Raw genomic sequence first — 16,070 nt, 5'->3', positions numbered from 1 at the left:
AGTGTTGGCTACGGCGCTACTCCCATTGGCCAGCTGATGTTTGCATTGAAGCCTTACTGTTGAGTCAGGATAACCTTACCTGCGAAGTCATTCAACCGATTGAAATGCACACCAGTGTTAAATGATAGAGGTCTGCATTTCTGTTGTGTCATATATTCAGTAGTCATTGAGTAATCCTGCTGTGGTCTGATGCTCTAGAGGATTTCCAATGGTGGAATGACACAGCTAGCCATTTAGCAATTGCTACGCTAGGTCATAGATTTTGCTGTTTTGTCAACGCTGTCAAAGATAACGATGTAGCGATATGATCAGTAACGTAATATCTACGTAGGCTAGCAACATATCTAGTAACATAGAAACCGCATTGTTCTCAGACGAAGGATGCATTTGGCAGATTTCATTGCTGGTTCCGTTGGAGGTAACGTTAATGCATTGTACCCTAATGTTCTAACTCATGACATAATTATGGCGTTGACCAACATTGTTGAAGGTCACACGAATCACGAAACATGCATTTTAACTGTCGAGCACTTATCATGTTTGCACAAACAATAGGCTTATACTGCCATACTGTATAATGTTTTGTGTATTCCATATGCCTATATGGTTTACTAGATAAGACAGCCATTTACATGGTGTTTTCTATGTAGGGGCCTTTGGAGTAGCTGTGGGCTATCCATTGGATACAGTGAAGGTAGATGAAAGTACACCTCCATATTAATGAGCAAGTTTTTAGTTGGAATAATCATGTTTTGACCTTAATTTGATAAACTGTTTGACTTATAGGTCAGAGTGCAGACACAACAAAGATTCACAGGTGTCTGGCATTGTATCCTGTCCACCTGTAAAGAAGAAGGGGTAGGTTATTTGTGGTCATAAGTCATGACATGCCATTTCCGGTTGCCACCTTTCTGACCCCAGCTATTTGACCCAACAGATCAGGGGCTTTTACAAAGGCATGTCTATGCCTGTTACCACAGTGTCTGTGAGCTCCTCGGTGGTCTTTGGTGTCTACAGAAATGTTCTACAGTGCCTGTGTCAGCTGCGATATGGCAGTCGAGAGGCACCCCCGGGCAAACTCGACATCTTCCTGTCAGGGCTGTCCGGTGGCGTTGCTCAGGTAATGCTCCTGACGGGTTACTTGATTATTTTAACCGACACAGGTATGGTGGCCGTAGAAAACAGGTAACAATTGTCATGTCAAACAAACTAACTTGGCCAGACAGGAGATCTCCATTTGAATAAGGGCTCCTGAAGATCTGCCCTGTCCTGTTTCCTGTTTCACATGGACCTACATGTCATTCTTTTCATTGCAAAAGAAGACTGAAAATCTACCAAGTTTAACCAGTTTTACATAATAATTTGTCCTTTTTAGGTATCAGTGATGGCTCCAGCTGACATTGTGAAAGTACGACTTCAGTGTCAGACAGAACCATACAAGGTCACAGACCAACTGTACAAGCCCAAGTACCGTGGGCCCATTCACTGCCTTTTCACCATTGTCCGTGAAGAAGGTATCTTGGGGCTCTACAAAGGAGCTGGAGCTCTGGCTCTACGTGACGGGCCTTCTTTCGCCACCTATTTCCTCACCTACAACACAATCTGTGGTTGGTTGACTCCTGAGAATCAGAGCAAACCAGGTGAGGCCACCCAGACAAAAGGGCTTTTCACACCCATAATGATAACAACAGAGTGTCGTTCTCGGTAATATGAATGACGATGTCCACACAGAAATGATTAACATAGACAGCCAATCAAAATCTATCAAATTTTAGCCAACACAGTGAGAGACCTCCCTTAGCATTGGTCAGTGTGGACATTAAGAAATCTGATACTGCACCTTACTATGATCACACAGTTCATAATTTTACCACTACACCCCTGGTCAAAGTTATCGTTCCTGGTGTGAATGACTCTTACCAGGGAAGAGTCCGCTGCTCTCTTTTCAACCTTTTTAGAGATTGACGAGTTAAAAGATTGCTTGCATTGTGTTTGTTTATTTTTGTTAGAGTGGAAGGTAGTGCTGTTTGCCGGCGGAGTGTCAGGGATGTGTGGTTGGTGCTTTGGGACCCCGATGGATGTGATCAAGGCTCGTCTGCAGATGGACGGCATGGGAGAAAGGAGATACAGAGGCTTTTTCCACTGCATCACGGTTAGCCTTCGCACCGAGGGACCAGGGGTCCTCTTCAAAGGCCTTGGGCTCAACTGTATACGTGCCTTCCCTGTCAACATGTCTGTTTTTGGTATGTATGAGCTGGTGGTGCACTTCCTACGCCCAGTCTCTTAAAATTAGGCTTAGTGTCTGGAAGTAGGTCCACAAGGTATTTTTACTTCTACTTTTACTATAGGTATTTGTAATTTTACTTTCAAGACTTCCTTCCTGCCTCGAAGAATGAGCTGTTTGGCAGTGCCATTCAATTTTACAAAACAATGGACCTGGACTACCTCTCACCTTCATGTGCCTATAGCAATAATATACTAGTGGATAGGGATGCACTAATATATCGGACAGAGCTAGTACCTGCCAATATCAGCCATGTTGACTGATATCAGCTATTGGCAAATTTAAGGGACATTTACGTACTTGTTGCAGCAGCTGATATTTATCTGTTGTGTTGCATAAATTCTGCAGTAGGCAAATGGTATGCTATGACCTGAAAGACTTGAAAATGGTTCAGTTCTTGTTTAAATTAATATTTCTCTGCTAAAGGGTATAATTAACAACAAAAACTAAGTACACAAACAAAGAAATCAATAGTCGGTATCAATATCGGCCCAGAATTTCAGTCGATGCATCCCTAGTAGTGGATCTTGGTAGTGTAGTGGAAGACTTTGCTGTGACTACCTCATACAATTTCACATTTTTCTTTTTAATATTAGTATTCATAAGGTTCTCATTTTAAGTTTGTTTAACATGATTTCATTCACTGTGATTTGTAATGCTCTAACACATAATTTTATCATGTTTTATTAGTCTGCTTGCTGATGTTTGATATACTATCTTATATCAGTGACCTCAGTTTGCTGACATCATTCACACTTGATTTACCCTCATCATTTCATACTTGATTATTATATAATTACATATCTCATTCCTGTTGACGTTACTGTACATTCATACTGAACAACATGAATATATCTTGAACTGTACTTTAATTTAATTGCAGAATTATTCAGCGATGCCCAGTATCGAGACATAAATTGTTATGCTACAGTTGTATCGCTCACTGTTGTCAAAAAATAATACACTTGTAATCACAAACTGGACATGATATGGTAATTGGTACATAACTGACTGAGAAAAGGAGTGCAGAGATGAGATAATATCAGTTAAGGGAAGATAATTGCGGAGAAAATACTGGCAATGGTAATCCTCTCCTGAGCCATTGCTGTTGTAGTAGTTATAAAATACCATGGAACCATCAGATACCGATTGAAAGAAATGTACAGATTGATTGGTTAATATTTCCAATAGAATGATTATGTTGCAATGGTTAGATTTAGAAGAGTGAGGACTCTCAACTTTGCCACCACCCTTTCCTTTGATGAGCAATAGAATAAAATCTGTCCCAATCTGTGAATAATGTCAAACTGTCTCTCTTTAGTGAACAGCTCACGAACACTTGCATGTACAGTATGTGAAACTATATGGTTTCAGGAAGGTCTTGTTCATTCAATTGTGGTAAAATCATGGATCATCCTTTCATTTTACTACATTACACAGATTTCTCTTTGGGATTTATTTTACTGGTGGATGAATTAGTTTTAAGAGGATGAAGCGATCTTGTTTGGACTGTTGGACTGATTTCCCTAAACAATCCATCTGCATTTTTGGTAATTTTCCTTTTGTGAAGAAATATACAAAGGATTTATATGTAAAAGGGATGAACCAAATCAATATATAATTAAACCTAATGTTACATATTTATAAAACATATTTCAAACTTTCAAATAAAAACTGTTGTAAAGGATGGACACATTTGATTTGATTCCATTTATTACATTTATCATGTTCATATTACTGTTCTCCTGACCCAAAGACAATTTCTTGCTCAATTTCCTGGATTATATACTGGATAACTGTTAAGAGACATTAATGTGTTTGTTTGTGCCTTCAAGTCATGTTATGTTTTTGTAAGCAAATGTAAAAGCTCTGTGCACAGCAAGTGCAATGTGTGCTGCAAGTACAGCATTAAGACACTGCTAAATCCCCCTCCCTTTCTGTAGTTAGTCACTGTCACACACATTAGTAGTTGAAGTCTAACTTTCGTGGCGTCATGAACTGTTTGACCATTTCGTCTGTGACCTGCTTGCGTTTCTCTTGATGGGCTGCAATCAATGGCTGGAGGGTTTCGATCAAGATTTTCTTCAGATCTCCTGTCAACAAGGCACCACTGGTATAATCCTAAGAAAAGTAAATAAATTAACCACAGAGTGTCAGCAACACATTCCAAGAGACCAAAATATTATGGTGGACTGTCCTTATCAAAAGAGGCTGATCCAACTCAGAGCCAGTGACATTTGTCACTGACCCCTTTACCTTGCTGCCAGCTACACCTGTTTTTTTTTCACTGATTGTTGAGAGGCCTCCAAGAACACTTTTTTGCATACAAGGCTGGAGTTCCATTGTTTGTGTATGGTATTTGCCAGACATTTTTGTCTGAAGCAACTTACAGTATTTAAAAACTACTGTACATTATTAGGGATTTTCCTTTTTTAAATTAAGTCGAAACGCCTACAAAAAACATAAATGTACAAACCACAACTCTAAGAGAAACAACTAAGTTCAAGGTATCCTGAGTTTAAACATTTCTTGAAAGTCCCAAAGCGATCACTAGAACAAAGGAGCATTGGGTAAATCATTCCACAAACAAAAAAAGAGTCTCCACTGAGACTTCTGAGTGTTGATGGGAGGCTGACATAACAGACGCTAATCAGAGAAGCACAATGAGTGAGGGGGGACGTAGAGCTGGATCATGCGATCGAAATAACAAGGTGCAGATGCAGTAAGCAACTCATCAGAATCAGGCTTCCAAGAAGTTTGGAAGTACCTATTGAGGATTTGGTATTTTGGGAGTAAAAAAAAAAGCTGTGGTTACACTCACCTGTCTTATTTTTTCAAGCTGTTCGTCGTCCTCCAGGAAAAATGTGAGATACATGAATGAAACGTCCACCTCAGTGTTGCCACCGTATTTTCTGTGCTCCTCAATGGTGTCCTTGCCTCCAGAGAATGCATACTTGTTCACCTGTGAGAGACATTGTGTTTCACTGGCTTCAGTTACACAAACACTAAGACGAGTATAATCCAGCTCAAATAAAACATTGACCTTTTCAGATAATGCTTGTGGACAAGCAGGATCAAATCAGACAAAACAAAGTGCTCAAAAGTAAATGTTTACCCTTGTTGGGAATCAAGTACTCTTGTACAGTTTGAACATCTCTGACATCTCTGTGGTCAAATTCACAAGTGATGCATCTCGGGTGCAGTTTGCCCTCAGCAGTGGAGGCCCCATACTGTACCTTGTTTTTGATCTCCTTCTGGGTGTCTGTGAGGAAGATGGAGGAGGTGGCGTCGCTGGCACTCATCTTGGTCTGGGCGCCCTGCAGGGCGGGGAAGAAGGTGGAGTGGAGCAGCGCTGGTTTGGGGTAGCCGATACGGGGGGCCACGTCTCTGGTCATTCTGAAGTAAGGGTCCTGGGGAGAGAATGGGACAAAACTATTGAAGGGTCGTCAAAGCTTCACACTGCAAGCAGGACACAACACAAGAAGGAATATAAGAGGTGCAGTTGGTTATAAAGCTGCCTTAAGATGGAAATCTGTGGTTATGTGTACAGATTTGTATCCATATACCGTATGGGAAGTAAAATGATTTTCAAAAAGAAAGTTAAAAAAGAAACAAAATTAAACTTCCTACTTTAAGTACTTTACTCCTGTGCAGTAGGAAAAACTGCACCGAAACCTATTTCTGGGTCAACTGTGTCAGTGGTTGTGTATGTGGTTGACACAATGTGTAGCATACAAGGAAAATGTATTTGTATAGCGTATTTTGTGCAACTTCAATCAATGTGATGTGCTTTACAGTGGAAAAAGTCAAACAAAAATGAATAAGAAGTGAAATAGAATACAATAGGTCAAAAGTCATAGGACTTATGTTAAATACAATAATGATAATAAAATGAAACCACATACAAATCTTAAGAACAACAGGCAGACAGCTAAAAAGAGACTAGGTAAAAAGAAATGAAATTAATTAAATTGAATAAATAGATCCATAAATCCTCTAAAATCAGTTTAGGAGAAGGCAACAGTGACAGTATCATTTAGTCTTGAGGCGTAACTTAAAGATGGTGGCAGTTGGGGCATATTTAATTTCAATGGGGAGTTCATTCCAGAGTAGGACTACAATGTGGCTAAAAGCTGCTTCACATAGTCAGACATTGAACTTGTTCTAGTGTACACATTTACCTTGAAAAAAAAATATTTCCTAAGAATGTGTCAACCAAATAGGTTGTCAACCAAATAGGTTACTGGGACACCACAGCAAGTGCATACCCATTGTGGGGACTTTCATTTGTCAGTTGTTCACCATTACTCCGGTGTACAGATTCTATGTTCATGTTTAGTATGGTATAGTATATGATTAAATACCGTAGTTGTTTGGTCTTATTTTAAACAACTCCATAAGAGCATGCACATTTTTTTTTTTTTTTTTTTTTTTTTTTTAAGGTTATTTTTTGGGCTTTTTATGCCTTTAATTGGACAGGACAGTAGAGAGAATGACAGGAAGCGAGTGGGAGAGAGAGCTGGGGTGGGATCCGGAAAGGACCACGGGGCGGGAATCGAACCCGGGTCGCCGGCGTGCAGTGCAGGTGCCCCAGCCAGTTGCGCCACGGCTGGGGCCTAGAGCATGCACGTTTAACACAATCAGAGTAGCCAAACCCAAATGCCAGACTGGAGAGTCTCAAATCCAAATGGGGCTGGTGGAAGTGTCATGTCATGGTGAGAAAGAGAGATAGTGCTGATAATGTCAGACCTGATCAATGGCACAGGGGATGAGGCATGTCACATCCTTCCTGTCGTTGAAGATCTGGGGGAAAGAGTTGCTGAAGGAGGGTGCTGCCTGAATCGCTGGGAAGCTTATCTTGCCTGGGACAGGTCAGCAAAAGAAGTGTAGTTCAGACAAGGGTGGGCTCTTCAATATTTCATAGTATATGAATGAGACAGTAGATAACTGCATAATGTATTAGACATTTTTATATTTGTCAGTGTGTCTGTGATCCATCTTAGTGTCATCGAGGGGTATTATTTTGTAGAACTACTTTCATATGAAAATATTCCATACATGAATCATAAACTAACCAATGCAGTCGCTGTCAGTGAAACCAAAGATTCCCTTTACTTGGTTAAAGGTAACGTGTTTCTGGATCTTCACTACATTTCTGTAGAAGGACGGACTGCTTCTGCAAAGTGACCAGCATTACCATGTACAGTAAGTCAAACACACCAACATCATAGTATTCAGTCATTTAACAAAAACTATGAGAAATGAAGTCATAACTATTTCTCTGTTTTGGCTTTCAACAACTGAAGTTTCAAAAGCAGAAGCTGTGACGTGTAAATACAACCGTCATTACTGTGATTAATAGTGTAACAACTCCTCCTGTCTTGAGGGATTGAGCACCTCCTGGTGGCCATGCTTATTATTACATGATTCAATTTAGCCTGACTGCAGTTCATTGTAAAGCTGTTGCATATGTTCAAGCAACCTCATACCTCATGCCCTTTGAATACAAAATCAACATAACCTGTGGGTTAAATTAAGATTCCCATATAAAGCCACTTAACTACAACCAAGAGATAACAACAGTATTTGATTCATACCATCTGACTTTGGTATGAATCAAATACTGATATTCTGATATTTTCATCTGACTATGCCATCTCAATGATATCTACAACCAAAGAAGCAGCTAAACTACACTACCAGAAAAAAAGACTGCTTGGTTTGAACAGCCTTCAAGCAGTGGATAGGAGTTTTGGTCAAGAACTGGAAACATACAGTAAGAATCCAAACATGTTTTTTTACCATTTTCAGGAGATAGTCCATTCCAGCCCACTAAACTACACAGCCACTGGCCTGGGCAGCCAGTGAGAATGGCAGGTTTGTATGTTCTTCACATGACCATCATCATGATCAATTTGAAGCTCATAGCAAAACGAGTTATACAACATACACTATATTGCCGAAAGTATTGGGTCAGTTGCCGTGACTCGCATATGAATTTAAGTGACATCCCATTCTTAATCTATAGGGTTTAATATGACGTTGGTCTACCCTTTGCAGCTATAACAGCTTGAACTCTTCTGGGAAGGCTTCCACGAGGTTTAGGAGTGTGTTTATATGTATTAAGCGCATTTGTGAGGTCACATCTATGGGTCACACACTGATGTTGGACGAGGAGAATGGCTCTCAGTGTCCCCTCTCATTCATCCCAAAGGTGTTCTATTGGGTATTAAAACCCTATGGATTAAGAATGGGATGTCACTGAAGTTCATATGCGAGTCAATGCAGGTGACCCAATGCTTTTGGCAACATGGTATGCCTCAGAAGGTGTTCATTTAAATAACCTTAAATAGCAACAAATATATTTATTCCATATTCCTTTCTGAAATGCAGAGTTGGACATCCCGATTCCAGTCCAAGTCCTGACATATACTCTTTCCACCTGTGCACTTATGAGAGGTGATGTCACTAATTATCTGATCTATATGGCTGCAAATTAGGGTGAGCTGGTTTATTTAATGGTTGGATCAAATACTTGGCAGGACTTTTACTTTCTGAACCCGAGATGTCCGCTACTGCTGAAATGTAATGCCGTCGTTAGATTTACCCCATGTAGTCCAGGTCAGAAAAGATGAACGTCTTATTGATGTCAAATCCACAGGCAATGATGTCTTTGGCGTTCTCCTCAGCAAAGTGGTGGCAATCCTCAAGCTTCAGGTCTTTCCAGAGGTACTTCTCATCATCCGTCATCTGAACAACCAGCGGGATGTCAAACACATCCTGCAGCCACCTGTACAAACAGTCCCATACAGGTTACATGGCATCACATTCAAACACTCACACATACTGTTAGGTCAACGTGTAATTGGACAGACACACCATTGTTGTTGTACTTTTCCCTCTGTGCACCACCAGAATGGATCTAATATCCAATTTGCCTAATTATGGCCTCCTTTAGTTGCATTAAATATTCTTTGAGCCGCATACGAGTGCAAATGCAAATGCCTGCAATTCACTTTTATAGACCTTTTTATTGACCTTAAGAGACCTTTTATCTGCTTCATCTGCCATGAATGAGAAACGGGCCACAGTTGGTCATGAAACTTCTTCTCAGTCAACTGTCCAATTACTTTTGAGCCTCAGAAATGGGATGATAATATATATAAAAATGGCTGCAATTCTAACGGATAATGCAATATTTTTGTCTACCCTTCCAGCACCTCTTGATCATTTTGTTTTCAGATCCATTGTGGTGGTGCACCCAGGCAAAACTAGAAATATTGTGTCAATGTCCAAATACTTACAGACCGAACTGTAAATAAAACACTTTCACAGTTTATGAAACACAAACACAAGTTAAGTGTGTTTCTGCTCTTAAAGAGAAACTATCTGCTCTTAAAGAGAAACTGCTCTTTAAGAGAAACTATGCAGGTGTGGCATATCTGCTCTTATCTGCTCTTAAAGAGAAACTATGCAGGTGTGGCGGTTTCTTTGTTGTTTTCTCATTTCACGCTTGCAGGTTTCTCTGCAGAGCTTCCAGTACAGCTTTAGCGTGTATATTTGACAACACTGCTCAATCGGTCAGTCTGCCTTTTCATGAGCATGATCGCGAGGCTGCGCGACTTCCTGTTTGTCAGTGCACACAAAGTTGCTAGGGTGGTTTTTCCGCTCATACACTAGGTGGATGCAAAACGGCCACCATTCAACCCAAAGACATTCCAATGACTCCAAAGCTGTTCAGTTAAGGTAAATTAAGCTATAAAAAAGCCCTGCATAGTTCCCCTTTGAATCTCAAGTCAATGTTGAGGTGAAACAATTTAGCTAAAGAAAATACACCACAATATAGGGTGACACTTTACTTGAAGGTATCTTCACGGTCGTGACACATGAACCCTAACCCTAACTTGTCATGACAAAAAACGAATGACACTAAATGACAGAGGTGTGTCATAAACTATTATGACTTGTTTATAATGTTTGACACGTTCATTACAGTGTCATGTCACACACCTTACCTAGATACCTTCAAGTAAAGTGTAACCCAACATGGTAACAGCTCAACATAATAAGGCTGAGAACAAACTAGGAATAAGAGCTTACTTTGTGAAAATGAAGGGAATCAGATGACCGACATGCATGGCTTCCGACGAGGGACCACGCCCCGTGTACAGGTAAAACGACTTCTTATTCTTGTAGGCATCCAACACCTGATGCATGTCTCTGGAAGAGAAGCAGCCAACAACATAAGGGACAAAGACAGACTGGCTTAGTACATAAATCTAAGAGCTTATAAATCTAGGCAAAGCCCACCTGTGAGAGAAGAAGATTCCTCTGCGCAGAAAGCGATGTGCCCTTTGTCCTGACACTTTCTCTATTCTGTCCACCAGCTCCTGGTCAATCTTACTGCTGCCAAACCGGACTAAAAAACAAGTGAGAAAAACACGTCCTCCAACATTTAGTCTATGGCAAAAAGACACAGATACCTTTTTAATTTTCAAAACATTGCAATGCTTTCATATGAACATTTACACCAAAATGACACTGAAGCATTCTAGTATTGATATACTGTATATCAAAAAGCAGACATTGATTTCATCAATTAAATGACAATCACATATAATGAAATGACAGAGACAAATGGGAATCAGTGTAGATCTGTCATTGTTTGTAGCTATTGTGTCGTCTTTGCTCCTGTTTGACGTCCTCTAACTATGTCTTGTCCCATTAGCTTTGTCGTTACGATCAGTGATGTGTATGTTGGGTGATGTAATATTTGCCCTTTATGTGCTGCACAACAGAAATCTGCTGAAAACCTGACTCAGGCCTGTTTGTTACTTGAAATCATTTCCAAAATAATAAATGATATGAAATCATAAAAATAACTACTGTTTCGTTGTAAAATCATTCTGGGTACACAATCCTTACCAATGAGCTTGTCATAGTCCACTCCTTTGGCACTACTTGTGGACACAGCCCAAGGGTTCACCATATCATCTCCTTCATCAGATGCTGGTCCATTATCAGGCGGAACCATGGTGTCAGACGGTGGACAACCGGGTTTGTAGTCCGCCCCCGTTACTTTCTTGTAGTCAACTTTCAGTTTCAGCAGCAATTTCACAGCTGTCTCAACATCAGCCTGTACATGCAAGAGATGTTTCTCTTAATATAATAATAATTCAGTAGTAACTTCACAGCTGTGTCAATATCAACATATACAAAGGATATTTATTCTTAGCTTAGTCAAGGATGCAGTTGTTTTGATTTCAATATTGTTTACACGATCATGTATGCACCCCCCTAGCTTAAGGAGAACAAATTATTAAAACTCACTAATTAAAACTCACTAATTTTTCTACAAAGAAAACATGAGTAGCATATAAGCCAGCACTACTGGCCAGCTCCAATCTGCCATATTGAGAGCAGGAGGACTGGCTGATAATAAACCTGAACTTGTAGACTAAATGAAGAGAACAGGAACTCAGCCACTTCTCTGTCATTGTTGCCTTTATTATGCTCATATAACGTCCTTATACAAATGAAATGCAAATAATGACATGGCCAATGGAATTCTCCCGCTCTCTCTCTCGCTCACTTTTTCATGTGCGTGTGCTCCAAGTAGCCTACTATATGGTAAGGTAACATTCAAGTTAAATCTGCTGCATGAAGGAGAGAGAAAAGTCTCAACGTTTTAATGCATGATTGGAATAATGGCTTCACATTAGTCAACTTTGCAAAATACATTCCAAGCTACTCTCAAAATATTCAGGGCCGAACCCCTGGCAAAATTGGTTGGCAACGCCCCTGGCCTAAAGTTGGTTGGTTGGCAACACCCCTGGCCAAATCCATTTTGCTTGTGCCAATTTTAGGTCACCTTGTAGACAACTTACAAGTATTAGATCTGTCCCCTAAGAACATGTAAGAATGTTTAAAAAAAGAAATAATAAAAAAAATCTAAAATTTGAATATGATACAGATAAGATACTGAGGGAGAACATTAGGCCATGGACCCCATATGACCATGACCTTTGACCCCAGGACCTTGAGTACCTAAGAGCTGATGTTCATTCTCACTACAGGACAATACTGAAACCACACATGAAGATTTATGCTATGACAGACGCAAAGACTTCCCGATGCAAAACTGAGTAAACCATTCCCCATCAAGTTAAAGGTGCTCTAAGCGATGTTGGGCAACGTCACTTCTGTTGACGTTCAAGCAAAACAGAGAGCTACAGCAGCTCACTACTCCCTCCTGTGCAACTGAAACTCCCCTAAACGCGCATCTCGTCCGTTATTGACTGGAACACTGTTATGTTTCATGGTGAAGGTTGCACTAGTTTGTTTTTGTTGCCGTTTTTGGAGCCTGGGCTGTCTACAGTGGCCGCGTTTTTTCACACTGTCTGTGTACAGAGGACATGCAGCTGGTGGATAGTGAGATGTTGCTCTATGAGAATTTTTTTCCCCAGTGCCTTTAATTAAGTCCGTATATCGGGACACCTTACAGAAGGTTTCACATTGTCGTCCTAGATTATATTTTGAGGAACATCTGAGCACAGCAAGTGTTTGCAGTCAGAGAAACGTTCTGTCTGTTCATAAGCTATTTGTTTTACAAACCACAGGGTTTGTAATATAATAACCAGAGGGGTATTCCATCAATCTCACTATTGAAGGTGGCGCTTAATAGAAATAGCCTGGCTTGAACTTGACTTTCATTTGGAACTGACGCCAGAGACTGTTTATAAAGCAAGACGATTCATATGAGGGTAAATTCTGGTTTCATTGTGACGCAACTGCCACTCCCATTTAGGAGGCAAACGGAGGTATTTCTGTTATCATGCCTGTTATCAACGGCACCTGCTTCTGCTGATTCTACACCGTTCTAAACTGATTATCTCGTCACTGATCACACCCTTTTAGGAGGCGGAAGTGGTGCCATTTCATTCCATTGAAAAACCCCTTTACGATTCGTCTTAGTAACTATACGATCTTTGCTGAAGCCGTTCCATGAACTCAAGTCAGCTGCATATTGCCCTTGTTTATAAAACGAGGCTTAGGTCAGCTTCATGTCTGCTCATGCATGAGGTAGAGAAGTACACTACACAGCAGATTGACCAAAAGAGGATATCGGTCGTAAAACTAAGAGGAAACTGAATGATTTCTGTTTGATTTACAAGCGCCATCTACAGAAATTGTATAGTATTATTATATACATGTTACACTTATACTGTATAGGGTAACTAAATGCCATTATCAAGGTGATAAGAAATGTAAATGTTTTGTGTGGGAAGCGAACCTGAGAACATGGACAGACTAGCCTAGAAATCTAGACGCCCCTAGCGGCAGCAAATGTAATTTGGCTGGCGGGGCAGTCTAGGCACGATCCATTGAGCCAGGGAGCTGAGAACCCCCAGCACCAGCGGGCCAATCACAGGGCTTAACATAATGGTGACTGACATGCGACCAGAAGTTGCGACGGTAACGCATCCTGTTATTTGAAAACAAGAAGATGATTCGTTTAGCGTTATCCTATTGAGTGGAGAGGGAAGGTTACGCAGCTGCTACTTGAAAACAAGAAGATGATTCGTTTAGCGTTATCCTATTGCGGGGAGGGAATTTAAAAGACAACTGTTTATCCCACCCCTCCGATTGAGCCCTGTCTACGGTGAGTGTCCAGACTCCAGACCCTACATCTTGATGTGGGTCTGGCTCGTCAGGCTATAGACAGACATGATTATTTTAATATTCCATTGCGCTACGTGTTACAGAATCACAGAATGCAAATGTGGCAGAGTAGCAAGATTCCTAGAACTACACACATGTCAAATTAAAAAAATAATAAGTTGCATCATTTTCTTAAATTCTTTGAAACTAGTGAATTCAGAGTAGTGAAAGAGAGATGAGGAGATGAGAGAAGAGAGGCATATCTAGTTTAAAAGTGTCATAGCTAAGTCTAGGGGGCACTATCCTAGTTCAACTTAAAAAGAGCACTGGTCAAATGCCACAGGAAACTAAGTGCAACGACAGAAAGCAATGAGTCATTTCTCAGGAATAATGACCAACCCATACTTCTGCTTTTTCCAAGTCTGTGTTTCAGAATTCCACTGTATTCTACAACACATTATTAGTTTCACTTTCACATACAGTAAACTGTGACTAAGTGTCAAGTCAGTCAGGGACACTGACTTCTCAGAAATAGGCTACGTGCACTGAAGGCTCTCTGTGGGCTTGTTTGTTTCCGGTAGACCTAGTAGTATAGAGCCAGATGTGTTTGAACCTGCTGCTTTTGTAATTAGTGTCATGGACCCAGTTGGGTGTTACACCTAGTGAATCTGTATATTACAATAAAGAAGGATTTATGCATTATTATTTCTATTGGGCAAACAAGATTTTCAATGTCGGCGTAAAGATGTATTGAGCTGGATATAACAGTCCTTATCAAAAAGTCATATAGGACTCCAATCAGATTCCAATCAGATTTTAGAACAAATAGGATCCCAGAAGATTGACAATCATATTGGATTCCAATTACATTTTGGGAAAAAAATTTGACAATTCCTAAATCCTAGAGGGAAAAAATAGGATTGCTATTGGAATCCTATAGAATTGTGGTTGCAAAATCTGATTGGAATCCTATAGGACATTTTGATAAGGGAGAAGATGCTTTTACAACACAGTTAACGCCACTGGAGATTAAAGAGCTACCAGAAGAGTCTTTAGTGCACGTAGCCTATTCTCTGTGGTTAGGATTCTTTGTATCTTCTCACATCCGCACCCCGTCAGTTATTTAACCATTTAACATAACGTTTTCCAGTTTGTAACAAGTGAAGAGTGAGTGTTAATACTCTGTAGTCATACATACTACAGTAGCGTAACATTTTATATTAACATTGTCCCCTTCAAATATGATATTACAGCCTTGCTTTGGTGTTCTAAATAACATGTTGTTATTTACTCACCTTGTCTGCCTTTTCTGTTTTAAGGGCTCGGACTGTGTCGCCTTGGGCGGACAGCTTTTCATACAGTTCAAGTGCGGTCAAGCCTACAGACCCATCACCTTCACAGTCTGCCATCTTCAACGTAGGAAACAACTATTGGAATACAAATCAGAAATGGAGTAAGATAACGGTATTTTTGAGGGGTTACATGAAGAACTTTGGCATCATCTTCTCACGAAAGTTTCACAACTGATAACAGCTTTCTAAGTCTATCATCAAATGTGGACCAGGTTACCAAAGCAGTAGAATTATTTTTATCCAAACTATTGTTGTCTACCTTCATAGGCTACATTATGTGTTCTGGTGAAGGGGAGAAGAGCAGTAGACAGGGACCAAATGGGAAAGCAGTGTAGATCTGTCATTCCATATGTTATGATTTTCTAAGCCATGCTAATTTCTACCTTAACAAAGTTCGAGGCTTGTAAAATTCGTTTTGTCCAATCTATGAATAAAATACCCAGATAGCGGTTAGGGAAATGATGACAAAATCATAGCATAACACTTACCGTGTGGAGGTCTTACTTGCTTCAACTTGCATCAGCCTTCGAATGAATCGTCCAGCCAGAGAGGTTTCTTTTTCTGTCATATGGGTTGCACCAGATGGTTGAGAAGGTACATCATCTAAATAATCAGTAGTGCAACACTTACAGCGTTCTATGGTTCCGCTACGCAATTTCAGTCGGAATCATTTCGGTTTTTATTGACATATTCTTATTTAAGTAACATAACGTAAACTTGAATACATATACGAACTAATATTCATATTACCACGACTACCAAAAGCTGGCATG

At 40.2% G+C, this 16,070-nt stretch overlaps 2 protein-coding genes across 3 annotated transcripts; one reads left to right on the top strand and one right to left on the bottom strand.

The window, feature by feature from the left end:
- The first annotated feature begins 37 nt into the window (after positions 1–37).
- Positions 38–3,975, top strand: slc25a47b (solute carrier family 25 member 47b). 2 transcript variants are annotated; one of them, XM_062522293.1, is made up of 6 exons: positions 38–418; positions 651–694; positions 787–858; positions 938–1,120; positions 1,376–1,640; positions 2,010–3,975. In XM_062522293.1, the coding sequence occupies exons 1-6, from the start codon at positions 382–384 to the stop codon at positions 2,285–2,287; spliced, it is 879 nt and encodes a 292-aa protein (XP_062378277.1). In that variant the 5' UTR covers positions 38–381; the 3' UTR covers positions 2,288–3,975. The 2 variants fall into 2 exon arrangements, with proteins under 2 accessions (XP_062378277.1, XP_062378278.1); XM_062522294.1 differs by lacking the exon at positions 651–694 and having other exon boundaries at positions 98–130.
- A 4-nt stretch (positions 3,976–3,979) lies between these two features.
- Positions 3,980–15,876, bottom strand: LOC134067187 (tryptophan--tRNA ligase, cytoplasmic). The gene is made up of 11 exons (XM_062522292.1): positions 15,786–15,876; positions 15,241–15,372; positions 11,210–11,420; positions 10,595–10,703; positions 10,385–10,504; positions 8,892–9,074; positions 7,360–7,460; positions 7,034–7,146; positions 5,521–5,694; positions 5,106–5,246; positions 3,980–4,405 (listed from the first exon to the last, which is right to left on the bottom strand). Exons 2-11 carry the CDS (start codon positions 15,352–15,354, stop codon positions 4,247–4,249), a joined length of 1,425 nt encoding a protein of 474 aa, XP_062378276.1. The 5' UTR covers positions 15,355–15,372; positions 15,786–15,876; the 3' UTR covers positions 3,980–4,246.
- Between the last annotated feature and the right edge of the window lie 194 nt (positions 15,877–16,070).

The sequence above is a fragment of the Sardina pilchardus genome, chromosome 20, assembly GCF_963854185.1.
Source record: "Sardina pilchardus chromosome 20, fSarPil1.1, whole genome shotgun sequence".
Classification (NCBI taxonomy): Eukaryota; Metazoa; Chordata; class Actinopteri; order Clupeiformes; family Clupeidae; genus Sardina; species Sardina pilchardus.
The sequence above is the reverse complement of the archived record's forward strand: the minus strand, read 5'-3'. Positions and strand labels throughout refer to the sequence as shown.